Source organism: Pangasianodon hypophthalmus, chromosome 14 (assembly GCF_027358585.1).
Source record: "Pangasianodon hypophthalmus isolate fPanHyp1 chromosome 14, fPanHyp1.pri, whole genome shotgun sequence".
Classification (NCBI taxonomy): Eukaryota; Metazoa; Chordata; class Actinopteri; order Siluriformes; family Pangasiidae; genus Pangasianodon; species Pangasianodon hypophthalmus.
The window spans coordinates 8,675,642-8,703,630 of NC_069723.1; the positions used below are offsets into that span (position 1 = coordinate 8,675,642).

Consider the following 27,989-nt stretch of genomic DNA (forward strand, 5'->3'; position numbering starts at 1 on the left):
GTGAGCTGCAGTTCTGTGGACGGAAACGCCTTGTTGATGAGAGAGGACAACGGAGAACGGACAGACTGGTTTGAGCTGACAGAACCACTCTGTATAACCACTCTGTATAATTGTGGTGAGCAGAAAAGCATCTCAGAATGCACAACACGTCCAACCTTGAGGTGGACGGGCTACAACAGCAGAAGACCACACTGAACTGCTGCTCATACAGTACTCATCGCAAGGGCAATTTAGTGTGGCCAATCCAGCTACTGGCATGTTCAGAGGAACCCCAAACAGACATGGAGATAAACTCTGTACAGACTGTAAAAGACCCTGGGACCCTGGAGCTGTGAGGCAACACTAAACTATGCACCACCATACAAAGTTAGTGCCAATATATCATTGATGCAGTAGAGAATCAAGCTATATCACATTCAAATATATTTGTACATAGTAAATACTTACAGCTATCTACACAGAATCCACAATTGTTAAGCTGTTGTTGATATTATATGTTATTTAATTTGATATTAGATGTTTTTGCATAGCTAATGTCATTGTAAGTAATAGAACTACTTATACATACACATATAAATCCTAGGACTACCTATACATACACATATAAATACATACCTTGGATTTCTTTATACAACTCCCACACACCCAACATTCCTGTCAATACACATGGCATATCCCATATTTATAAATATTTATACTATATTGTTAGCCTTTTCACTGCAACTACCTCAGCTCGATGCTGCACAGCATTGTATTGCACATACAACTGCACATACCTGCACTTTATATCACACACAGTTCATACATTTTTGCTGTCTATCTTTTTATATCTTTTATATTTATATTTTTAAACTTTTCTGTTTTTATGTAAATTCTGTTTTATGTCACCGGACAGTCATAAAGAGCATTTCAGGGAACGTTGTACTGTGTATGGTTGTGTGTGTGACCAATAAAACTGTAAATACATTTATAATAGTCTAATAATGTATGACTAGTAATAACCATTAAATGTGGAATTATAGAGATAGAAGTCATTGTATTACTGTAATACTGTATGCTCTAATAATTAACCTCAAATAATTTAACTCATTTGAGATGATGACATTGTAATGATTGTATTATCTATCCAGGCAGGAAGTTATGTTTCACAAGGTCAGTGAGACATACTACTCTCAATGAATTAAGTACTGTAAGTAGGTGAAAGGTAAGTTTAGTTTATGTGCGTCATAATGAAATTCGGGTCACAGTATCAGCATATTTGCCAAAGTCCATTATTCGGTAGTGCATTAAAGATTACATAATATCATGTGCTTCCAGTTTAGTGAACTATTGCCACTGCAATAATATAAACAGTGCATCTGTTTATAACTACTTCAAATATTATTATCTATTTACCATTCCTGTGGAAGTCTAGATATGCAGAGGCCAAACGGTTTAAACTGTTTTGCTCATGTGGACATATTTAAGATTACTTTTGTTGTATATTGGGGGATATTGTAGCTACCAGGGGAATCAACTTTAACCCAGAAGCCACAGAAGCTTTGCAAATAAACAGGCTGGGCATGACTGTCCTGTTTTGGGGAAAGTAAACAGAATTCAAGTCAATCATTCCTGTTAGTTGGAAATGGGGTATTATTTTAAAATTCACACTTAGAAGATTCAGCTATTAAAAAAAAAACTTTAGGGAATTTTTTTAAAGGAAATTTACTATTTTCATTAAAATGCATTATTAAAGGTTGCAGCTTTCACAAACACAAACAGGTGCTGAAAGACAGGTAAAGCACAGCTCAAATCAGTAATCAGTTTCAAAAAGGCTGCAATTTGACCGGGTTGCATTGGGTAGCCTCTTTCTTTGCCCACTGGCATGTGTGACACCTAACTCCTCATGAATCATTCAGCCTGGGAGAGAAAGTGCTTCCTATTTCCCTGAGAACCATCTCAGAGTACGGTACTCCACACTGCAAGATGATGCACAAAACTAGGGACTGTTGCTGGCCAGTTCTTCTCTGGTGGCTGTCTAGCCCAGCAATAAGGACTGCTTTTGGGCTGAATGCAACACGAATACATCAGCGCCAGCCCCCTTGTCAGCCAGGTAAGGTGCATAGTGTTCTCGCCGTGAGGCATGGGAATATAGGAATACCTTTTGAGACCAAAAGTATTTTGTACCTGTTGTTTGCCTGCATTGTCATTTTGAACTTCTCTAAAGGATACGACTACTGCCCTAAGGGAATGAAAAAGGTACATGTGAATGTTTTTTGTGCCTTGCAAAAAGGTCACTACTGTCCAGAAGGCAGTGAAACTGCAGTGCCATGTCCCAGAGGAACGTTTGCACCGAGTTTTTGGGCCAGAGACATCAACGGCTGTATCAGCTGCCCTCCACATCACTATGCACCCACAGAGGGTCTGTCTGCCTGTCTGCCCTGTGGATCCAGAGCACAACAGCCTTTACCTGGGCAGGATAAATGTGTATGCCTAGCAGAGGGCCAAGTCTTCCAGGTGAGCACATATACCTCTTTTTTTCAGTATATCTGTAACTGTATGCAAACAGATCAGCAGTATCCAGTGGTGCAATCTGTAGACTTCAGCTAAAACAGCCGCTCATGTTTCAGCCTAGAGGCGGTTAGGTTACATGGTCTGTCTGTAGCCCACTCAATACTAAACCTTTCTCTCCTCAGATTCAACCACAGGAAAACCAAGCTCAATAAACAATTCACCGTCACTCAAGCCTTTACAAAAGGATGAGGTTTTCAACATATGATCTATGTTTCATTCATACAGGCCAGCGATGGGCAGTGTCACTGTGCTTTGGGGTACCGTTCTACACAAAGAGGGGATGCCTGCGAGCTAAAGATATATGAGATCTGCAAAGATGGACAAGCGCGTTATCAGTATGGCGAGTGTCTGGATCGCAGGCAGTGGAAACACCTTTGTTCTCATGAGGTCGGTACAAGAAGCCACTTTGTAAAGTCAAACAGTGCTATCACCTACATACCTCTGTGAACTTTGGCATACAATATTGGTAGCTTGAAGCCTATGAATTGCTGCACGCATAGCTCAAACCACAGTGTCTATTTCAGATAGTCCATTAAAATGGAATTGCATTATGTTTATGATGGTAAAGTGACACAACATCACGTACGTCTGCAATGTCATAACCATAACATATGCTACACCCACATATGCTACACCCATAATAATGCATTCCCCAATTAAACTTTTAATATTTAAATCCTTAAATATTATTTTCCACTGCAAAAACAAGCAATGATTAAGATAAAAAAAAAAAAATTATATATATATATATATAAGAATTATAATCTAATATATATATAAGAATTATTTATAGAATAACATTATTTATCAAAAGGACTATAACTTTAATTATCAAAAGGACTATAACTTTAGTAAGATTTGTATTGGCAGATGTTAAAAGCAAAATGCTAGAGACGATGGTGAAAATTTGTACTTATTGATTTTTTTAACCACTTCCCATCTTCTGTTCTGAACATAAATGACCTGAGGGTCAATGAACCATGAGGGAAACAAAACACACTTTTCCATGAATCTCTTGTCACAAATACACTAGGAACCTGCATTCAGTTGACAATGAATGTAAGCTGTAACAAGCATGTGATATAACTGTAGTGAAACGGCAACTTTCTGAGTCGGAGTGTCACATCCTGCACGCTGCACTTCCCCAGGTGTGTGCATCTCCACAGCTGTATGAAGGCTATGATGCCTCCCTGGGGCTGTGTGTCTGCAAAAGTCTAACTGATTCAGGAAGAAGTGAGTGCTCAGGATGGTGTGGAGACAGGATGAGACCTGTGCTGCAGCTGGTGTGCAGTTCCGCTGTCCTTCAGCTGCTTTACACTGAGTCAAATCGACAGGTACAACATACTGGCCCAACCCGATGATTATACTTTTCAAGCTTTCATCTTAGAGGGCTGAAACTCATGATTACACATTGCATATCTACTCTATATGAACATTACTATAGTCTTGCCACACTAGGGGTGTAACATAATGCCATGCTATCTGTATCTGCACCTGTTTAGTGCTTCAGTATTCATATATGTATCTATAATTGGGTTTAAACTTGAGGTGGGAGTGGCCTAGACTAGGTATTAAAAATGAATAAATAAATAAATAAATAAATAAGAACCCTATGCTCCAAGGAAAACACTGGACAAATGAGCTAGAAACACCAGCACTGTCAGATTGATGTGTTAATTCTGGCTCTTCAATCTCATCTTAGTGCAAAATTCTCTACTAGAGATGTGCGCAGGACTATTTGTTTTAATCCTAGCACACACGGTTAGTATTATTTGGTACCTGTCTGCAAAAATGTGTAACAATTTTAGTTGGTTCTACCTCCCAGATTCTAAAAAAAAAATCTAGTAGGCTAATTTAATCCACCGCGACCCTGACCAGGCAGTTACTAAGGATGCACTGTGCTGCACCATCATGTGAATTTACATGGTCTTTGTTTGGTTTGCAAGCTTCAGATCTGATCTATGAAATCTATGAAAGTAAAAACGTCCTGCTTGCATAGATTTTGTTGCGTCCTACATGATCCATTTTTAGCAAGCTTTCTAAAAAAGAATGTGTTCATGAGACATTATTTGTTCAGTTGGAATAACGTAGTCAGTTAGATCCATCCATAATCAACATATAACAGTATAATGATAACTTCTAAAAAGCAAGTTTTATCCACAGTACATTGTTAGACAGTATCTTTGACAGTGTACTGTACATGTCCCATGGGCCCCGTTTATCTTGTTAAAGCAAACAAGGCTAGACTTATCTATATATCTTTGAGGGACACAGGTGAGTGCATCAGGAAGTGCGCTTTTATCTGTCCTCAAACATTGGGACTCCCGAGGAAGGCTGAGGTGTGAGCGGCATCACGGGTTCTCCAGGCCTGTGTACACAATACAGACAAGAGGTGAGTAACCATGGCCAAAGGCAGGATGTTGAAAGAATTTGCAAGTGTTTTGTAACACTTCCCACTGTTTGCCATGCTACAGAAAGTGGCTTCTATGGGTTCCTCCACACTATCCCAGCAGGAGTACGGCTGTTGATCTTGGAAGGTGGTCAAGTGAGTGACAGTTTTGCTGAGATCTTGAACAAACACAGCATGGGTAAGGTGGTGCTTAAAGGTAGTTAATTTATCAGCATGGCATACTCAGAATGAGTGACCATGACAGGTGGTTTCAAAATCAATTCTTTTACCAGGAAACCATACCTATATGGATACAGAATCCTACTGGTCCATGGGTTCTGATTCAAGAGGAGCCAGCAATAGAGAAGCCATTCAAGTGATGAACCCGATAGCGTGCTTGCATCTGGAGGATATTCTTTTATTCACTGTGACCAGGCACCACTATCCGCAGTATGACGTGTGAGTAAGAAAACTTTGTCTGCCCCATTTACAATTACTCCCTCAGTGACATGAACTAAGGGTTTGTCTTGTTGTTTACAGAGAGAACTTATTCAACACTAATGCTGCTTTTGACTGGGGAGTCTTTAGAGTATTAGAGCAAGAGCTAGCAATGGCACGATCTGCAAGCTCCCTCTTTTCTGTTAGCTTCAGTGAGCCTGGTGTGTACGTCCTCAAACTGAGCAGCAATCAACACAAGCATGTGGTACTGTTCTTGTTTAACCTACCTTTAACTGCATTCATAATATGACCTTGCTATCCATAAGATGCCAACAGAAAGGTCCTTCTCCAGTATGTAAGGGTTTTGCCTGCTGGAGGAGGTTGCTATGACGTCGGACCGTTCTTTCCTGCTGATCCACATTACATGATTCGGATGGGCATAACCCTTCAACGCCAGCTCCTGCTGCGACCCAACTGGTGGGTGATTGGAGGTCTCTTGGCTGGAGCTACAGTTGTGCTCTGCTTGTGTCTTGCAGTACTGGTCAGTCTTGTACTAATTACATAGAAACAGTACTATAACTATTGGTTACTGAGTTAAAATGGTCAAGAACCGCTGATTTCCATTTCCAACACACAGGTCTTGTTCAGGGAGCATGGCTGGCCAGAGAAGTTACCTTCTCAGGCCAGGTACCGGGATCTACAGCTCAAGTACAACATGGATGACTATTCATCAAAAGGTTCCAGGATCATAGCTATGAAAAAGACACACCGACACCTACAGGTTGGGATGAATGAGGACCCAGTGTTGAAAGGTAACTTTAGATGAAAATAAGAGTTTACAAGAGCTGAAGTTATCCATGTTGCCATATTGCACAACAATCTGCACTGAAAACTGGCAGTTATTTGAACTATTGCATCCTACAAGACAATGTACAGTACGCTGTATGATGTAAGAAGTTACACACAGAATTGGCAACCATCCGTGCAGTATTTACAAACAATAACAGCGTAAACAAATGCTATATTTTCTCTTTTATTAACTATTGGTTGGTTCTTGCATTCAAAGTCCCCCCATCGCAGCTCCTTCTTTAGTGTTATAAAGATATATAATCAGGTTTACTATGTTAATGGCCTGAAAACACTGATAACACTGATAGTGACAGCTGCATTTGGCACATAAGTTCACTTGCCAAAGTTCAGATGGTTTTGCTTGTCCTATCTGATGAGTGACTCTAGAGTGACATTGAGTGACTCTTGCTTTATACATTTTACTGAATTCCCTGCACTAACACACCATGGATTTGTTAATTAAATACTTAAAAACCAAGTATGTTGTGAACAGTTGAGAACTGAAATGTGGCAGGATTTTTGGTCACTGTTCTCATATTGCTCATAGCTATGGCTGTAACATCAGACGAGTTCTGGGACTACGAGGAGCAGGTGAACCTGGAGGCTTTCAGTTCCAGCACCTTCTATGACATCTTGCTTAAGCACAGTGTGTCTGTAACCACCCGGCTTGGGCAGCTCAGAGAAGAGGTGAATTTTCCACAGTTTGTCCCAAACCTCCTCCGTTTCCAGTGACCTCCTCCTAAAATAAATTATAATGAACACATGTTGAATGATGTTGCAGATATAACCACAATTAAACCATAATAAACATTCTCTCCTTTTTGTTGTTGACTGAAGTGGTGCTTTTGGGTGGAGTGAGCTAACCACCAATAACTTACTCCCCTGGAGCAAGCTGCAACATGACGAAAAAAAAAAAAAAAAAATTTCCCCCATTGAAGGAAAAATATCTATGACCACAGGTGAAGCAGCTCTATCAAGGGGTGCTGGAAAAAGTGCGGGGGCTCCAACCTGGCCGGGGGCCAGTGGTGGTAGGGGGCAAGCTGGAGTGTTTGGAGAGGCAGGTGGAGCAAGAGATAGCACGCAGGAAAGCTCTGGGCACTCAAGTTTCCCAGCTGCTGGACAGCCAGCTTCAGATCCTGCGGAATGAGTCACAGTCCCAGCATGCCATGCACAAGGCTTTCTCGGCACTCCTCAGAGAATGCTTTCGGTTGCTGATGCTGGTTTCTGACAACCAGGCCTCTCTCTGGAACAAACACATCCAGCAATGGTATGTATTACATGCACATTCATAAAGTCGTGTATACTGTACGTGTTTTCATAGGCCAAACCAAACAAAGATTTTGGCAATGCTGATTTATTTCTTACTCACTTGTCACATGCGTATGTTGATGAATGCCAATCACCGGTAATGTGCAAAGATCTTGCACCACACAGCTCATTTTCATTTCAGTGACGCTCACAAAACTCCAAAAAAGGTAAAGCCTACAAAGAGCTGAAAGTGGAAGTGGAAGTTATTTTGACTCAAGTATGTACAAATCAATATTACTGAGCAGCCTAACCACCTGAAAAGGCCAGAATTTGGAGACAAATTACAGAAAAGAAGAATTAGGTACAAAATAAGTGAGGTGAAGGAGATGCTTTGACATGACAAAGGAGGGAAAAAGAGATATGTACCCAAGGGATCATAGACACCAAGCACATCACACTGGTATGAAACTGCTATGTTTAATTGTTTTAAGTGTCTCTGCCTCTTTGGCTTTTCATGCATTAATTTGGAAACAACTTACACGCCAGCTTTCGTCTTAGGAAAAAAAAATCATACTAGCCTCAAAATATTCGTTTTCTAAATGTAGTGTGTGTTAAATCTTCTAGTAGCCTAATGCCAAGTGAGCCTTTACAGTGCATCGGCTTAAGGCTACCATATGCAGAGACCAACCAGTCCGCTTTTTATACAGTAGCATTTATTGTGCCTTAATTGAATGACTGGTCTCATTTGTGTGAATGCGTGAAATTAGCATTCTTTCTTTAATTATTAACATTTTCCCCATATTTAATATTTCTTTAATTAATTCCATTAATATGAAACAACAGGGTTTAACAAAAGGGTTGTTTGTGTGTAAAATTGAAATAAACAAACTATTTATTCTACACTATTTCTACATTTCTAAATTCTACACATTTATTCTTGACAGTGTAATCTGTGTAGACATTTGCAGTAACTCATTGCCAAATAATGATTTGAAGCCGATCAATCAAAGGTTACATTAGTGAGTCTCTTTTTATATAAATTTACACAAACTCAGGAGCTCTCAGAGGATATAAATGTTTTTTTTTCCAAACTATCTGGATTCCCAGGGTTCCCAGGTTGAACATGAGCATGAAATACAACCAACACAAGCCACTCATGTTTCCTTTTTAATTTGACTGTTAACCATCGGGGCTGAGCAAACTGATTGGCCACAGCTAGAGCTGATCAAAGTAGGTTTTATAAACCTTGTCAGTTAGTTTAGTCAGTTGGTTGAGTGATGTCATGCCGCAGAGCTGTGAATTGTGGCACAATCCCTCAAGCAATTACTTATTTATTTAATAAATCAATCCATCAAAGTTTGCAGAAGAAAGAGTGATGCTTTATAAAATGAAACTAGGTGTGCAAACTTGGAATGGTGGTCAAAGGAGAAAAGAGTTTGATGTAGACTTTAAAAAGCTTCAGCAAAAGCACTCAAAGCAGATTTTTAATAAACAGATTTACCTTGAACTGATTCTCTCAGTTATTGATTCCTAGAGTCAAGTGGGCATTTTATTATGTAACTACTTTGCCTTTAAGCTAGAATTTTATTTAAACTTTCATGCGAATCATGATTATATTTAGAGGTTATGATTGAACTTTTCTTTTTCTTCTTCTTTTAAGTAAAAACCTCTAACTAAATTCACCAGTATCATCCACCAGCATACAGGATCAGGCATAATTGATTGGAGTTTTTGAACTCCAGTGATGCTGCACTTACTACTACAATTCAGGACGTATTACTATTTAAAGAACATTGCTTCATTTTCTTTACATTTCATTTAGCTGTTATTTTTAAACAAGTCTAATCTTTGTATGGTCTGCTCATTTCAGTATTAAATAACCACTACTTATCTTTCAGGTAGAATTTGTAGAGAGAGCTGCAACAGTACTGTTTAATGTTCATCTGCAATCCAATGACTGATTCATAGACAGCCATGTGTTAAAAAGCATGAAATATCTTGGACACTGAATTAAAAAAAGACATTTCAAACTTGACACTTGAGAAAATGCATTATGAAAAATGCATTTCAGAAAGGATGGGTCATGCATGCTTGGTTATATCACTTCAGAGTCCTCACTATCCATCTGAAGTTTGCTTCCTTGCTTCCCTCTTAGTTAAATAGTTAAAGAAGTATTTGGCTGGAAGTAGGAACTTTGAACTTAAGTGCTCAAAAGACACGAGTACACTCTCTTCTCAGAGGCTGTCAAAGGTCTGAATAACCCTATGCCTCCTGAAACATGTGAAGCATGAACAAGGGGAATGAAGCTAAAAATATCTTTTCACTCAATATTTAAATAGAATACAGACTGTTTGCAAAACAGGAACTAAAATAAGAGTATTGGAGCACCTTTGCTCCCTTTAATGATGAGTCTGATGGATTTTCCATTCCATAAAAACCTTGGTATTGATCTGTTGAGATCATTTTGGCATGACTATTTGGAAAGAGAAGAAAGAGGAAACATTAGAAAAGACTAGACAGGATTCATTTTAAGATAGCTTATACATAGCTAAGCAATGATGAAAACAAATTTACGATATTGGAAGAGATAAATAAAAAAAACATGGTTCTTCAGAAATCATTGAATGGCATGCTTACAGAAATTAGATTTGATCAAGAACATCACTTACACAGCATTACCATAGCTAACAGATTCTTACTAATTGTTCTTGCATTTGTTTTATATATTTTGTCTTTGTTTCTGAATGGTTAACTTGTCCAAAAAGTTTTATATTTCAAAGCATGCAGAAATCAAGACTCTAGAATTCAAATGTTTCATTTGACAATTCTGTGATTTAAAGCTATTACACCATGAATTTTTGACCATCAATAAACCTTTCAGTTGTTTTAAATACTTAAGTAAATACTTATAAATACTATAGAAAATAAATTATAGATTTATTTTTATATATTTCGCACCTATATTCAGTATAATTATAAAGTGAACCCATTTTTTTTTTTTAACAGAATAGCCTTATAACCCCAACGATGAGTGTATTCCTGAATTAATCAAATACTGGTGTTTAGGCTTTCTTTCCAAGAGCTCAGATTCTTCTTTCATTATTTTTAATCGATATTTCCTGCCTGATTGAAGTAATATGCATGTTGTGCTGTGCAGTGTTATGGACAGAGTGAATGCGCTGGCTGAGGAGATGGCAGAGCAGGTCTCAGTGGAGGCGCAGAGGCAGGGTTGCTGGGCCGTGCTCAAACAGGGGACTGGAGCACGGCTACTGTGCCCCACTTCTGGATCGGTCCTCACTAGGGATGACATTATTGGTGAGTTATTGCAACTTTTTCAATAATTCACCTTCAATAACTTTTTCAGCTTTTCCAACACATGGGATATGTCCAAGGTCCTTGCCCTACATAGGAAACTACGCAACCCCCCCCCCCCCCACCCCCCCTTACCTACCCCACCCCCCAGAATTATTGACCTGAAAGAGTTAGTTCTATTACTATATGCTTTTTTTATGTACATTATCTCTGGACCCTTCCTCTCTTTTTGCTGTATTGCAACATCAGCAGAAACCTGTGTTCATTTCAAATCCACAGCATATATACCAGCATATTCAGCGTATATCTGTGTCAATTTTAAATCCACCTGCAATTCAATTGCATGCCTGCACAAAAAATATCTCTGACTTTGGGAGGGCTTACAGCTAAAACGGCAGATCATGAAGACAAAGGATCTGCTCGCGACGGCTTTGATGGAAAGTTTTTAGGAGCAAAAAAGTTGAAAAAGATCAGCTAAGCTTTGAACCTTCCTAGGAGCGCTGTGAAATCCATTATAACAAAGTGGAAAAAATAGGGCACAACCCAGACATTACCAAGATCAGGCCAAACCGAGTGCTCAGGCAAGAAGGGCAATTGCCACAGAAGGGTCCAAGAGTCCAGCTACAACACTGAAGGAGATACAGAGCTCACTGGTTGAAATAGGAAAGCCTGTGCAGACCTCAACAATATCAGCTCTTTACAGATCTGGCTTCTATGGGAGAGTGGCCAGAAGAATCTACGGGCCATTTCAGAAAATCGCTTTTGGGAAAAACAAATTGTGGTCTGATGAGACTAAAGTTGAGCCATTTGTACTAAAACCAAAGAATAATGTTTGATGCAAACCAAATTCAGCCCATCACCCAGGTAACACCAATCCTTTCATGTGGTAACATCATGCTCTAGGGCTGTTTATCAGGAGGAACTGAAAAGCTTGTCGCCATCACAAGCAAAATGGATGAAGCAAATTGTTCAGCAGAACCTGTTCCAGTCAGCCACACATCTACATTTAGGGCAAATGTTCCAATGTATGACAATGAGCCAAAGCACAGGGCAAAAACTACAAAGGAATGGCTTGAAATAAAGCTTTGTGTTCTGGAATGGCCGAGTCAAAGCCCAGTTGAAAATCTGTGGCATGACCTGAAAATTGCTGTTCACCAACATTCTCCATTCAGTTCAAGAGCTGGAAAAAAAATAGCAAGTGTCACAAGCAAAATGTGCAAAGCTCATAAAGACACATCCGAGACAACTCAAATCTATACTTGCTGCAATAGGACAATGAGGGGGTGAATACTTATCAATTAAGCAGTTTTTAGATTTTTTTTTTTTAATTTTCAAATAATTCTGAGGACATTTAAATACACTTATTTCATTTTATTTCCATAAAGAATCACCTTAAAAAGAAAAATATCCCATATTAATATGCTTCAGTTTGATGTTGCAATACAGCAAAAAGCGAAATAATCACTAGGGGGTGAATATTTTCTAGAAGCACTGTATATATCTATAGCTCTGAGATCATAATCTGTGGGTCTGTCAAAACTTTTTTGCATCAACCAATTAAGCAACTGCCCATGTCCATCAATCATATGTTGCATTGATAAGTCACAGGTTTGAACAAGCTGTCCATCATTTTTTTTTTTTTTGCCTAAAGCTTAGATTAATTTTCCATCCAGTATGTATCTATATGTTTCCATCTGAGTATCCCAAATGATGTCAGGATACAGCAAGCTTGAGAATACCGATTTCTGCATTGCATGTCCTTTGCATGCGCATACTGTATGTTAATCAATATCCAAAATTAGTAAAATTAACATGATTTAATTGCATATTAATTGATATTAATTATAGACCAGTGACTGATCCATATTATAATGGACTGATTGCCTGATGCAATTTGTGATTCAGAATCAAGAGCTGTTATCCTATTGGCTGATCCATACCCTAATCCTAACCTAAACCCTGTATGATTGGCTGATTCATTTAATTATAGACTCCCTCTGCTTACAGTCTGTCATACTCACTGTTTGTCCAGACTACAGGTTTACATACTTGGCACTATTTGTGTAGTGTCTGGTAAACTACCCCACCTAGTGGTAGTTGAATTTAGGAGAGAAAATTAGACCTCAGTACTGCTCAAATAGGGATTCGTCACAGGTTTCTGGAAATGACCGTTTTTTTTCCTGTCTCAGTAGATTACTAAAATGATTTAGTTGGCTGCTGGTAACAGTTTGTAAAAACTGCACCAATCTTTACACCAATACAGCACCTGATGGATCCGTCCGGGCTTGCGATACTGTCCATGTGGACCCCTGCACAGGCCTCATCCATCCAATCTTGAATGCCCACATGCTCCTAGCTAGTGGCCACAGCATGACTGTGCCCTCTGACTTCTTCCTCCACCCTCAGACTGGCCGAGTGCTCCCTGTGGCTGGGAATGTAGGATTTGACCCCTCCAGCTCCACCCTTGTCTACACAGCTGATGCTTGTGTGGGTGAGTTGAGGATCCTGCTTTCATTCCCATATTCAACTTCTTTTAGCATACTACAATTAAGTCATGATGATGCCAGTTTATAGTACTGCAATATTCAGCACCAGATGCTGGATGTGACCCTAACATCTGATCATTGATCTCAGGTGAAGTTGGAAAATGGGAGTCTCCTGTGCTTCCATTCATTCCCTACCCTTCATCTTGCCACTCTGAGCTCCTAGGGCCATGCAAGTTGAGAAGCCTCCAAACAGGCCAGAAGCTTGTATTTGGGGGACCCATGTGTGACTATGAAACTGGCGTACTTGTCCCAATCCTGGCAGTAACCATCCACCCCCAGACAGGGATGGTGTACCCGGTAGGTGGTGTTCATGTGTGCCCCGTGATGCGACTGCGGCAGCCCATTCAGATCGGTTGTCCAATGCTGGATCCTCGCACAGGCAATGTGGTACTCATCACAGGTGTTAGTCTGGACTCACATACAGGTCAGTACATGTGTACCTAATTTCTTCTACATTGAACATTTACTAGAAGCTTTCAGATTTACAGAAAAAAACTGACATCCCTGGGAAAACAACTGCCTGTAGCATTACAGTAACACCTTATTTCAGTAGTCTGCAAACTTTTTGTAGCCAGGGCCCCCTTTAACTGTAAAATAAATTCCACAGACCCATCAGTATGGATTTATTTCATGAACATTAAGATTTTTCAAATAATATTTTTGAAGCCATAGAGCTTTCTCTTCCTGATTTTTCACAGGTCTGAGTTGACTTTGGTGCTTGGACCCCTAAATACTGTGGGCTGTGATTTCCACCACTGTACCAAAGTAAAAAAATTCACTGGCTATGTTTCCTGAACCCCTGGGGGTCCCTGGACCCCACTTTGAGAACCACTGCCTTATTCTATTCCGCAGAATATAAGCTATTCCCCAAATTAAAGTCATTCAAAATTTATTATAAAACCATATCTCTGATATTAAACAATAAATTGACATCTTGATTCCACATAATGAGATTTTACGAATATGCAATTTGAAAATGCCCCAAGACTACGCTTGCCCATCTACTGGCAAAACTGTATATAAAAAAAGACTAGCATCATTCTGAATGCTGCTGTTCTTAAAACATTTACATGTTTGTCTCAGGTTGCTGGAGTACCTGACATTTAAGTCTGTGCTGCAGGTGCAGTGCTTCCAGTAGGAGGTCTCCTGCTGGGCGAATCCTTCATCGAGCCCTTGAGTGGCAGGCTGGTGCGTGTTGGTGGAGGCAGCATCCGGGGGGGAAAAGTGGTGCCACATGCAGGGGGTTTCCAGGCTCTACTGGACAGCCAAGCTCTTGGTGCGCGGGTGCGGGTGGTGGAGCTTATACGGGCCTACTGTGATGAGTGGAAATCTGGGAGTCTGGAGCTCCACAATGACATTAGCAGAGTGAAGGCAGCTGTCTCAGATTTGGAGCAAGCCTGGAGGAACAGTCAGCAGTGCATGCTCCAGCTGCTAAGTTGTCTGGAGGCTCAGCAGGAGTGGGCCTGGTGGGTGGCTGAAGATGGCGGCACTCTAGGTGAGTGGGTGCACTCATATGCTTAGATGTGAGTAAACATTTTTAATATGCACATTAAGTAAGTTTTAACCTTACTGTAGCAAAGCACAATAACTTACTATGAAGATACTGAAAGACAGAGTTAATATTTAGCTTGGTAATAACTTGTAAATATAGATAACACTTTATGTAATTATGTAATTTGTGTAATATTCCTGACAATTATAAAGAATAAATATAAAAATAATAAAGACTCACCTAACATGTTTGTTCCAGCATGAGGAAGCATCATTTGGACAGACATTTTGGCAAAACCTAGCTAGTTAGCGGTCATGTACACTTATGAGAGCTAGAGCTAGCTAGTTAAATCTCACTCATTTGCACATACACCAACATTTTTGGCATTGCTAATTTATTTTATGCTCTTGCCGCTAATGACCACCATTACTGTTATACTTGAAATTCTGTTTCACTGACAGGACTGTCAATGTGTCTTCAGAGATGTTTTTTGAATAATAATTATTCTTTTTCTAATAAAATAGTAATAAAATACTAACCAGCAAAATTGGTTATTAGCAAAATGTCACTGGTAAAGCTGGCTGTGTTTTTGTAGCTAGCATGATCATGCTGGTTGCTTTTTTGGCTGGTTTAACTTTTTTCTCCAGCAGGTAAATAGTAGTTTGTAGAGTAGTGTAGCATAACTGTGTGTGTGTGTGTGTGTGTGTGTGTACTTTATGACTTCTACATTATCGTGTCAGTAAAGAAAGCAGCATATTACATAAGAGACCACTTTTCAGACAAAAAACGTAATGAAGGCTACTGGGTTTTTCTGCAGAAATAAGAAGTGTGGCAGTCAAAGTCTCCAGAAGAACTGTGTCTGGTTCTGCAAGATGCTCAGTAAAACCTACCAGCTAATTTCCTTATAAAACTGGACAAAATTGTAACCTGAGTCTGCTATAATTTTTTTAAAGCAAAGGGTCATCACTTCAAATATTGACTTTGTTTCATTTATTACTGTTTACTGCTCTTTATAGTATATATATGTATGTGTGTGTGTATATACATGTGATTATTTATATGTATGTATATGTATATGTAAATCTGTACATATAAAATATTAGGCCTGCATGCTCTTGTAGGTGAGATCAGTCTGGCCGGCACTGAGCTGTCCCTGCCCGCTCTGCCAGGATTGGAATATCCAGACCCAGGGGGTTCTGGCTTGTCAGTCCCTGTTCTAGGAGAACAGCTGGATTGGATGTCGGGGTGTATGGTGCCTCTTGCTGGAACTATGGAAGATGCAGATGGCAAGGGTCAGGCATAGTTATCCCATTTTGCATATTACACCCCTGCAGTGTTTGTGAACACAAAGAGATGCGCACACAACCTGGTTGCAAAAAATACCTGAGTAACCTAGCCAGCTGGCACTACTTGGTTATAATCTGACTGAACAAGAATTTTAATTAGAAATTGTACTGAAATATTATTTCACTTACTATTATGGATTACATGCAGTATATACATATCTTCTAGAAACTCTGAGTGTTTATACTACAGAGAAATCCATTATAATTGTCGGTTCGGTTCTTCTGTTTTGATAGTATGCAGTAAAAATTAATGTGCTTATGAACACGTTTCATATTCTGACACACAACAGCACAATGCTTTTTGAAAACCAATTCTGCGCTCATGAATGCAGAAGTGGGTAGATAGCGCTTTCATGAGCAGCAGTTCGAAAAATATGCGGTCAGCTGGCTTCACATGATGCCTGATGGGTGGGAATTGGACATGACTAAATTAGGGAGAAAATCATCAAATTTGCTTGTTCTTATAGATCACCATAGATGTTTTTGCAACCAGGAAGCACGGCTAATATCAGAGTGGCATGTCTCACTCAGGTCTATAGATAGAATGGTATGACCTGCTTTCTCATCATGACCATGAATGTGTCCAGGGCTGGTTCCTATCCGCTTTGGGGCACAGACTGTAGACCCTGTGACGGGGGTCGTGGCTCCAGTGGTAGGAGCTCAGCTAGACGTGTGGAAGAGGACTGTAGTCCCAGTGACTGTGTCCCAGTGCCTGACCATAAGAGAAACTCCAGACAGTATTCTGGTGAGCAAATTTGGTTAAAAACCTGAATGTTTCTAAAAGGCTGTGCATGTTGGAAGTGTGTGCATGTGTGTGCATGTGTGTGTTTGGTGCAGGCAGAGGCCTTACAGAAGGAGTGCAGCATGAGGGCCCAGTTCTGGAGACAGCAGAGAGAGAAAGAGGAAGAACTGGTGGCAGATTTAGACAGAGCTCTGTGGGACTGCCTTTACACAGCCCTACAGGAAGAGTCAGATCATGTGAGGCTCACAGCAGGCTCGATAGATAAGAGATGGCGCTGAGTGTGAGTGGAAAGACCTTAATCATGGTGTGTGTGTGTGTGTGTGTGTTAGCTGGTGTGGACAGATACAGAGAAGCAAATAAAGGAGGCAGCAGCAGAGCTTCAGGAGGCAGTCTATAAAGAGGCTCAGAGAAGAAATGCTGTGAACTCGGAGCTCTCTCTCCTGCTGCCTGGACACATCCTACTCACTCTTACTGGAGGTGACATGTACACACTTTATTGAGAGGCTGTGGTACTGATGGGTTTACAACAGAGAACGAATCCCACAGATTAGGTGTCTTTGTGTGTGTTTGCATAGGTGATGAAGAAGAGTGGAAGCAGCAGCGTCACTGGCACACTGAATTGACTGCAGCGTTGAATAGAGTGAGTGTGTTTATGGCAAGGCAGCAGTGGGAGCAAGATCAGTCCACACCTCTGGGTATTGAGCAACCGGTCAGTTTCACCGCTCAATCTCTTTTGCTTATACACATTTTACTATGAAGATTCCCAACACAGACACTGCATGCTGATCAATAATGTCAGCAGTTCACCATCTCAGCTTGCTGTAGTGATACCCCAGCATAAAATCTGTCTTAAGTAAAAGCATATTGGTTTGCTTGGAAGTCAGAGACATTCTGCACCTTTAAGAAACATTTTGATGTTTCTTAAAGCCATCAATCTGTCCTCATTGCACAGACAATGCAATGCCATGTGTAAATTTAGGGTAGTCTCAAAAGAGATGTTTTTATTTTAGAAAAAAAGCATTGTTCACAGTACAATATAAGGAATTTATGCCCAGCGTTTCACATTATAATAAGAACACTTTCCACCTGCATGCAATCGCTACAGCATGTGGAAGCATGTGTAAGGAATAAAACACAACAGGGCGTGATGTTATAGAAAAATAATCCGTGCCGGGGTGGTGTGATATGTGAGGGTATTTTTTGATATATCAACATGTCCCATACCATATACTACAGTCATTTTCCAATGAATCCAAATTTTAATTTACGTCATGCTTGTTTAACCATTTATAGATATGATTAAAGTTAAGGAACATCTGCAAGACAAGATAGTTCCTGTTATCACTTACATACAACAACTATAAATAGTCATTCCCTCACCAGAATTTTTTCTCTCTTCTAGTTATTAAGACAAAAATGCAGCTTGTCATGTTACAGAGAAACCAGAAAGCTTAACGTCCTGTCCTGAAGACTCTCTCAAGGGAGAAAATGTATTGACTGTTACAAAGCACCAATACAAGGACTCCTTCCATAAATATTAAATAAACATCTCCTAACAGAAAAACTTCATATCAACGATTAGCCGTTTTGCTTTGTAAAATAAAAATTTTAGTATCCATTTAATGTCCTTTTTTTATACAACTAACTCCCTATGAATGAGCTGTTACTATAGAAACAATAACACCTTACAGTGAGCATTAATATAAACAGATTTGAGAATTCAACAGCACATCCACCATAGCATCATATGCTAATCATGTCAGCTCCTTTATATTTGGCTGCATGCTGCACAGATTGAAGTGCAGGGTTTTATCAGCGTGTATGACTAGTGAGACCACTGGTGTCAGTGTACTCAACCATAGTGTTTCTACATCTCACTACAGCCAATATGCGTGGCCTTTTCTCATGTTGCAGCTTCAATGCACTTTTGAATGTGCATAAGAGCTCTTTAATGAAGTCGATAGTTTGCGGGATAGCCCAGTGACTCGCTTGAGCGACTATACAAAGAAATGAGTTAGGCATTCAATCATGTGTGGAAGCTCCAGCTTCGGTTTCAGTAGCGCAGCATTAATATCAACCTGCAGAGCATTTGCTACTGCTGAGCTGCGCTTCTGATCATCAGAACACTCAGATGGCGGGTTGTCAGCACTCTCTGCCAGGGTAGACTCATTATTCATGTTTAGAGAATGAGAAGCAGCTACTGAGAGTACATCAGGGTCTGTCTGTATGTGAGGCAGCTGTACTAAGCTCCTCAGAATTCTACACATCATTTCGCTGCGTTGCGCTATCAGCTCATGTGTGTGTCTCATGCCTGCTGATGACCCCTCTTCGTTACAACGTCGTAAATGAGCTAACTCTTTGCATTCTAGCTGAACCTTCTGCGCTTTCTGTTCCTGGCGCAACAACGCAGCAAATGATAGCTTATGGTTTTCTTCCTAGAGGGCTCAGCAGCCGTGTCTGATGTTCACATAGCCTGTGAGGTTCATACATTGCAATCAGCCTCATGTTGCTTTAAGGGCAAGGCTCTATAAGTGCTTGTCAGAGATGTTCCAGTCAGTGGTGAGGCCAGAAATTTTAAAGTGAGTGGACCTTGGTGAAATAGGGTGGACCTCAATGCCTATTCTCAAATTAAATAATTTTACAATATGTATAAAAATAATTTGACAATTAAGATTAGTTAAATGTTATTTATTGATAGCCAACAGCAAGATTTCTGGACTTGCCGTTTTTTTGTTGTGCGTGGAAACTCGCGTAAATGGGGCTGAGCAGGTGGTTCATTAAGTGCGGATAAATCAGCCGGTGGGTTGCTTCTCTGGAGGATGGACCCAGGTTGAGAGGAGGTGCTGATGGACGGGAGAGATGACGTTGTTGGCTGCTTGTCATCAGTTGTTGACGTGTCTGTATTGTCAGCATCATCGAGTGTAGTTTCAGACTCCATTCTTGGTTTTTTAAAATATTTAATCAAAGATATCTGTTTCGACATGCTCGCCTTGTGCATGTAGATATTAGTTTATATTTCACTAGCATAAGTAAACTCACCTTCCCATCCCCCAACATTCCGTGATTGGCTGAAACAGTAATAACAGTTTATCGATTGGCTGTTGTTAGGCTATTTATAAAAAAAAAAAAAAAAACACGTTTTCACACTAAAATAATTATTTATTTCTGAAACTTGATATGCATATTTGAACGTGTGTTTGAGCGATTATTATTGTAATGTATGTGTGATTTTTTTTCTCCTTTCCCACAAAAAATATTTTCCTCATTTGATTGGGTGGACCAGCTGTCAATCTGATGCTCTTATGTAACCTCGCCACTGTAACCGCCACTGTAACCTCGCCACTGGTTCCAGTCTCAGGCAAATTGAGCACTGATCCCTGACCATTATTCAACTCCATCAGGGTCTGGTAGAACAAACAGTTTGCCAAGATGTTAGGAAAGTTCAACAATTCACAACAAATTATGGATTCATGAATTCATAAATGTATTAATTTAGCAGCACCCACTACTGCTACATGCAGAGACAAAAAATAGGCCACATATCTGCTCTATGGACAGTGTGAACTGTGGCGAGAATAGAAATTTGTCAAATGCTAAAATTACCTTCATCCAAGTTATGCATCAATGCACAGTTCTCTGATGTTGCAAAATTAGTTAGAAATTCAAAGTATGTTCAAAGTATTAAGTGGTAACAATGTCAGTTACCATTTTAAAACCAAAAAGTAAAAATCAGAAAAAAGTCCCCAAAAAGTCCAAAATGCTACATTATCTGATCAAAAAAGAAAATCTTGGCTACCACCTGTGGTTTACATTGTGCATGGAAGGGAAAAGGGAGTAACTCTCACCTTATCCTGTCTAGTGTTTATGTGCTTTGTTAAAAGAAACATACCAATTCTCAACATTCTCTAGATTCCATTAGTTTCACTGTTTATTCAAGAAACCTGTGCTACACCATAACAAGCAATTTACTGTAAGCTTTTCTAGCCTTCTCAACATTGCTACTTAGCCATAATTCAAGTCAATGTAGTGAACACAGGTTTCACAAATCCACTTGCATACTTGGTGGAATGATGTTCTGGTGCTACAGGATGAGAAGGCAAGGCAGAAGGAGCTGTGGGAGCAATTAAAGCAGAGACACACCGAGCTGGACGTTGCTCTTTCTTCAGTGCACTGGGCCTGCGAGCTCGGCCAGCTCCGTGCTGATACTGCAGAGGTAACATACACCTAAAGCCAGTATGTTTAACATGGCACACTGGACTCATATTCAGCTCAGCAAGGCTGAATGCACTTTAAGAGGATTTCACACATCAGCATATTATATGGATGAGCTGGAGCTGCCTTATGAGTAGCACTGTATTACACACTAAAATTCTATAAGCATGTTTTTCCCCTCTCAATAGGCCATATTATCAGGCTCATTCTCGTATAAGGATTATGGTATGGTGCAGCCCAGAGGCAGAAAAAACCCTCTGAAAGCAATGGCTCTGACTCAGCAAAAAATCCTCCCTCAGTTGGAGCGCCTCATTCAGCTGCTGGAGGATGGCAAACTTTCCAGCCTCTTCATCAGCGCCCAGGGCCAGCAGAGCTCCGGTACAACACGCTCATTCATTTCTTTGACATAGAAATGGAAATTAGTGTGTCCTGCTTTCTTTAGTAGTCTTCACTGTTTCTTTGCAGACTTGCCAATAAAGCAGTTGTTTGAGAGTGACACAAGCTCTCGAGCATGGACTGTATCAATCCCTGTAGCTAAAGGTATTAATTAAAAGTATGAATGAGTTAATCTCACTGGTCAGGACAGCACTTTTTGTATTTTCCTCATGTTTGCTCTGAATGGTGTTGTATTCTGACTGCCCATTGTGATATTAATGTGATTTTTGATGCACAGATTCCAATCAGTCTTGCTGTGCAGCAGTTTCTGCTCAATCCCTGAAAGATCATGAAAAGGCTTCGTCTGTGAGTGAGCTGAATGGCTTAAAGCCTATATTGTCCAGTACATCCCCACAACATAGAGAACAGGATGTAAGCCCCGCTCAAAGCCAGGGTAAGGCAAGATTCTGACCGTCACATCTCTAGTGACAGCACTTCACCTAACGGTCTCAACTTTGTGCCCAATCAGATGCCCAAAATCTCAAGGAGACAATGTTTCCTGTGCTCATGACAGTCCCCAAACTGTCAGGTAAGACAATCTGCATTTGTAGGACAGCTTTGAAAAGAAAGATAGGAATAAAAACATTATTTCATAGGCTGAAACTAAATGTGTCCTTGCATATTTGAAGCACTAGAGGGTAGTAAGATCCAACTTCAGATAGTAATTAAGGCTCAAGATGATTCAATAGCTGGTCAAATTGATTAGATGTGTTAATTATTGTATTGTGTTGTTATTGTAAAAAAGCCTTTTTAATGATAATTAGTGCCATGTGCTCTACTATATCATCCAGGTGAGGACTGGGCCGGTTTGCTGGAGCTCTCTCCACTCTTCCGGATTATCCAAGATGTGGAACAACGGCTCAGAGACCAAGCACAGAATGCAGGCCTGCTTAGCGGCGAGCACCCAGGTCACTTGCTAAACTCATTTTGGTCACTTGCTGAAAAACATTTGCTGTCGTTTGTAGTTAATTGTAGTTAGTCTCTTTAACTGAGGATGGAAGGCTTGAGCATGCTGTCTTTGTGCTGCAGGCTCAGGGTGCCCCTTTATCGATTTCTTGGATGCGCAGTGGGATTGCGAGGGAAAGCTCGTCAAAGTCGGTGCTGACACTCTTAACCCCCGGGAGTTTCTGATCTACCAGCACGGCCAGCTCCTTCTCCAACTGCTACACACACACAGAGTGGTTTGAATCTCCTTATTTCTGTCTCCCTATTCGCACATACACACTCCTTCATTTTGATTTATTGTGAGTAATATTTTACACCCACTGAACAATGACATAATGGAATGGTTGATGTATTGGAAACTCCGATTAGTTATGCTTGGGTTTGTACTTTCCAGACACCAGCAGTGAAATTACACCTTGCCTCAAGTCTTCCTACAAATAACTACCGCTGCAATGCCTTCCGCAATTCCTTTTATTATCAGGTATTTATGGCCATAAGTAAGCATATGGTAATATTAAACATCTGTCTTGACAATGGAGGACAACACAGGGGGAAAAACTGCCTGTTTTGTGAAAAAAACTGCTGCTTTAAGTCTATATCACACAAGAGTTTCAATTAACATAAAGTAATTTATATTTGACGCTTTGATGCATTTGTAATTTCTAGCAGGGAATTGGTTTTTCATATATTCCAACTTTGGAAAGAAGTTGGGGTCAGAGAACAGTGTCAGCCATTATACTGCAAAATCTGGAGAGGCTTGCACAGAATCCTGCAGTCTCAGTTTAACAGTTCTAGGATTTGAACTTTCAATATTCTCATCAGTAGTGCAAAATCTTAACCTCTATAATACTATCTATAATGTTAACGGAATAGATTATAATATTTAGTCTTCTACTGACACTTATTGTATACTACATATACTTCTGTGTTTAAACACATTCATTTATCTGTATCATGATGCATGTATCTATGGTCATGTGTCATTTGTATTTAAAGATGCTTCAGATCAATAGTGATTGATTGACCAGGAAACTAACAACCTTTGAAATCAATGTGCAATTTAATATACTTCCAGGTTTTCAGTGCCAATTCAAAATGCATTCCTGTCTCTTGGTTATATTTTAGGTTAAATCACTTTACAACCCGTTTATATGATAATTTGAATACAATTAAAATGATGCATTCCATTTTAACAATATTAAAGCAGACTGTAGTTTACTCTGTAAAGAATTTAAAACCAGTCATCATTCATAAATGGCTTTTCTGTAAGTACAAATCTTTAATTTGAGCACAAAGCATCTGAAAAGTGCTGACATGCAATCAGATACAGGAAAAAGAAAGAAGTGTCAAGTTGCAGCTACACTCAATTGTTATGGGAGGGCATTGTGGCTTAGTGGTTAGCACGTTTGCCTCGCACCTCTGGGGTTGGGGGCTTGAGTCCTGCCTCTGCCCTGTGTGCATGGAGTTTGCAAAAGAATGAAACGTCATGAAAAATTGCACAGAGAGTACACAGACTTTATAGAGAAAATGCTGCAGAATGACCTGCTGCAGTACCTTCAAAGCAATTGCATGAAGATGAGGGAAAAATCTGGTACATACCACACCATGGTGTTTACCATAAGCGCAAGCAAAATTTACGTGTGGTATCTGATTGTTCATCACCATTTAAAAACACATCTTTGAATGGGGAATTACTCCAAGGACCAGATTTAACACTCCCTGTGCTTCGGGGGGTTTTCCAGTCCAAAGATGTATTGTAGGCTGATTGGCATTCCCAAATTGTCCACAGTGTGTGATTGTGCCCTGCGATTGTGTCCCCCACCTTGTGCCCCGAGTTCCCTGGGATGGGCTCCAGGCTCCCCATGACCCTTTGTAGGATAATGGATGGATAATGGATGGAAATGATAATGTTTTGGGAAATGGATGGATTTAGTTATATAACTCTATGTAGGACTTAAACTAGTGTTTCAGTTTATACATGTTAGCTAGCTAAAGTGTTTGGTAGTTAACATGCCTGTTAAGTGAACGTTTGTTAGTAATAAATAAGCTGCATTTCAGAGATTGTGAAGAAAAATTGCAAACTGTCTGCTGTTTGGTCAACTTTAAGACCTAATTTATACTTCGCTTCTGCTCCCTAGTGGACATGGTACATGCAAGTATGCTGGCAAACACCTATGTGACTCCTCACTCAAAGTCCTACATTTTCACAAATACTGTACATGGATAGAATAATCTAGCCCTAAGTATTTGCTAAGAAAATGTTGACAACCATTCTCCTTACCTTCAACTGACCCTACCTTTACTTTTGAAACTCCATATGCCTTGCGAGTTGCTTTTGGCAGGGACAGACCCAAGTTCAGGGTTGAACAAAAGATAGAAATAAAGAAACCAGCCAAATCCATATAAACATTAACATGCCATTATTGTGAATCAGTTTTCTAAGGTATCATTGAACTTGTATGATTAATATAGGTCTAGAAACACTCTTAATGGTCTCAGCTGTGCCTCCCGTTCCTTAAAAGGCAACACATAAGGCAGAGGAGGTAAGATCTATTGTTAATGTTTACGTTGCAATTGCTCTGGGACTGCTCAAGCAGCCTGGGGTTCATTTTGTGATCAAGAAGAACGAAGACATGCTGATGCTGAAGCCACAGCACCACTGCCGCTTCTAACTGTGTTGATGTATGTCAATAGATTAGGAAAAATGAATGCTCAGTCAATCCAAATGTCTGAATGATTCCCAAGCATTGACTGTGTCTGTAGGAGACGGATAACACTCTGTACGTACGTCAGCAGAGGCTGCAGTCTGTAGGAGGTTTCTCTCTGCTGCTTCTGCACTGTGCTGCTCACATATCCACCGGCCAACTTAGCGTTGATACAACTGTTGCTTTCCAAAGAGCCTTCTTTAAGGTAAAAGCCAGGCTCATACACCAATGCACCATTTCATTTCCTAGCATTTCGGGGTGTTGATTGTGCTTCTCCCCCTGCTCTTTTTATGCTCCAGGTCCTACAAGTGGGTCTAAGTGAGTTGTTCCAGGCCAGATTGGAGCCTGATTCAGCTGAAGGAAAGAAACAAAGCAACGACTCAGCCCTTCATAGCCTTGTGCTCGAGAGAGTGCAGAAACACGACCCAGGAACTGTGTCTGAGAACCTGAATGTAAGCCAATTAATTATAACTTGTGCTTCATTGTCTGGATGTAAGGCACTATGCTGAAACCTGGGACAGTCACCTGAGAGGTGAAGTGTCACCTGGAAGCAGGTTGTGAATTTACAGAATAATTAATATAGTGTATATTTTTGACAGGAGGTGGCCAGGCTGCTGGAGAAGCACCATGAAAGTTCAGTGTTCAGGAAAGTAGAAAGCCTGCTGAGAGATAAGATCTTGGAGGTCAGCCCAAGTGACAGTGAGCTGCCAATTAAACATGGAGCAGAAGGCCAGGACATTGCGCCAGAGTGAAGTGATGAATCTGTCTTGAAATACGAGCACTGCTTCCTTTCACTGAATGTGACAAGACCAACTATCTCATCCAAACTACTGTACGCTGCTCCATGGGAGACAGATGGCGGCCTAGATGCTGGCTTTGCTTTGGATTGATGACATACAAAAAGAAGCACATGGAATACACATTAAACAGCGTCAAACAAAAAGGGACAATCCAAATGTTGACAAATGATAAGTAAGGACATGAACGTACTGCAAATCAGTGCAAATTATATAATATTAAGATCATTTTTCTGCAGTGGATTGGAAACTACTAAAAGGCAAGGTCATGTAGTCAGCACTTGTGTTGGTATGCATTTAAAAAAGCTTGAATATAACATGTTTAAGTCATGAATGCTTTCAATATTTCATAAAGGAAGACCCTATTTGACATGAGGTCATTACAGGAAAAATATATACTGTATACTGACCATTTTTTCGATAATGTTTGCACTCTTGGGATTGCACATGGAGAAACTAGAAGTGTTAGGATGACAAGGCAGAGATTTTCAGCTCTGTGGAGTCCTGTTGATGGCACAAAGTTTTCTTAGGGCAGAACTGGAATGATTGATTTATTATTTTTTTCAATAAACCTGTCTACATATTTATGGTTGTAACTGGCACTGTGTTTAGTTTTATGTCTGAATTTTTCAAGGCTCACATGGTTATGGTTCTCCAAGGTGGAGAAAATTGATTCTTGCTGTTGAGAGACATGGAGCTTCAAATGACTATGCAGAAAAGAAAATTATCCTCTGTGGTCCACTAATGCTTTTAATGAAGGTATGTTATAAGATCTTAATTTCTCTCGTTTCATTCTGATTAAATGCATTGTCAAAGTCATTTTCAGAACATGTTTCAGTTCACTGCATACACCTAAGTTCGATCATACTTATTGTATTTTATACATAAAAATAAAAACAATTGAGTTTACCAGTAACAGCTTTGTGGATGACTTGTTCCATAGATAAATAACATTTTGCTCTTTTGTAACCTCTGTACTAGAAGATTCTAATTCACAATTTGGTCAACTATTATTTCAGTAAATAACTAATATGTTGGTATATAATTTTTTTTGGCCTTCTAGCAGCTACGGCCAATCATAATCAATTGAACACTACTAGTCTTCATTTATATAATAAATTTGCTGCCATGAACTCGATTTTAGTCTTAGTTTAATATGTTTACTGTCGGTGCAATGTGTTAACTTTGAGACATTAGAAAACATCAGCACATTAGAGAACAAAGTTAATGATGATAGCACAGCGAATATTAGCTAACAGCTACCTACCATCCTTTTATTTATGTATTTTTTTTCCAGTGTTAGCAGGACTAAATAGCAGCTGGTATGAGACAAGGTGTGATGCTGAAGAAGGAGTGGGTAAATGTCCTTTAAGGGTGTAAATCAGGACATCCTGTGTGATAGATAGCTCTAGTGCTGTTCATATAGTTCAAAAGACAATAATTCCTCTGATAGCTCTGATAGTTCCAGCTGCAAGACAAATCACATTTATATTACTGCACTCTCTTAATACGTTATTGTTTCTATAGTAACAACTTACACAGAGACCTGTATGGCAGATGCTCCACATAAACCATTTTTTTTTTCTTTTTAAAATTGTGTGTATTTGTTAATATGCTGAAGTTGTCTGTGAGGAGACGGTTACTTCTCTTTTTTTTGGAAGGAGTCTCCAGTGACAGTGCTGTAAAAAGAGGAAGTGTTATTCCTTTGAGTTCGGATACAGGAGAGTCTTCAGGACCGAGTCTTCAGGCTTTGTGGCTTCTTAGTAACATGACAAGCTATATATTTTTTTGTCCTATTAACATCAAGAGGAAAAAAAAGAGGCTGGTGAGGGAATGACATAAGTGATAACAAGACGAGTTTGTTTCGTGGACGTTCCATAACATTAAATGTAACTGTAATCAGATAAAATGTATAATGTGTCTTTTCTTTTATAAATAAAATTTGCTAGTGTTGACAAATGGCTGTGGTGTAAGAGGAAT

General features: G+C 39.8%; 1 protein-coding gene across 10 annotated transcripts; it reads left to right on the forward strand.

Annotated features, from left to right (window-relative positions):
* Nucleotides 1-1,386: 1,386 nt before the first annotated feature.
* si:dkey-103g5.4 (uncharacterized) lies at nt 1,387-27,987 on the forward strand. 10 transcript variants are annotated; one of them, XR_008303690.1, is made up of 34 exons: nt 1,392-2,092; nt 2,273-2,496; nt 2,779-2,940; nt 3,702-3,887; nt 4,828-4,945; nt 5,028-5,141; nt 5,236-5,401; nt 5,483-5,645; nt 5,733-5,921; nt 6,018-6,192; nt 6,777-6,916; nt 7,189-7,496; nt 10,635-10,792; nt 13,053-13,280; nt 13,424-13,759; nt 14,456-14,830; nt 15,949-16,119; nt 16,761-16,918; nt 17,011-17,151; nt 17,245-17,392; nt 17,491-17,624; nt 21,003-21,128; nt 21,316-21,505; nt 21,593-21,667; nt 21,801-21,956; nt 22,032-22,091; nt 22,354-22,470; nt 22,592-22,743; nt 22,902-22,988; nt 25,271-25,417; nt 25,512-25,664; nt 25,812-26,184; nt 26,644-26,768; nt 27,307-27,987. XR_008303690.1 is itself a non-coding variant. In XM_053239923.1 (32 exons), the coding sequence occupies exons 1-32, from the start codon at nt 1,966-1,968 to the stop codon at nt 25,962-25,964; spliced, it is 5,301 nt and encodes a 1,766-aa protein (XP_053095898.1). In that variant the 5' UTR covers nt 1,387-1,965; the 3' UTR covers nt 25,965-26,601. The 10 variants fall into 10 exon arrangements, 6 of the variants coding, with proteins under 6 accessions (XP_053095898.1, XP_053095897.1, XP_053095895.1 ...); XR_008303691.1 differs by having other exon boundaries at nt 26,669-26,768; nt 27,307-27,986; XR_008303688.1 differs by lacking the exon at nt 27,307-27,987 and having other exon boundaries at nt 26,644-27,293.
* Nucleotides 27,988-27,989: the final 2 nt, after the last annotated feature.

Excerpts from the sequence above, each read along its gene's own strand:
- si:dkey-103g5.4 (XM_034310865.2), top strand. The coding sequence starts at position 1,966 with ATGATGCACAAAACTAGGGACTGTTGCTGGCCAGTTCTTCTCTGGTGG. Across the intron at positions 3,888-4,827 it reads ACACTGAGTCAAATCGACAG|GTGAGTGCATCAGGAAGTGC; the intron begins GTACAACATACT and ends TGAGGGACACAG. Across the intron at positions 21,668-21,800 it reads ATCAATCCCTGTAGCTAAAG|ATTCCAATCAGTCTTGCTGT; the intron begins GTATTAATTAAA and ends TTTGATGCACAG.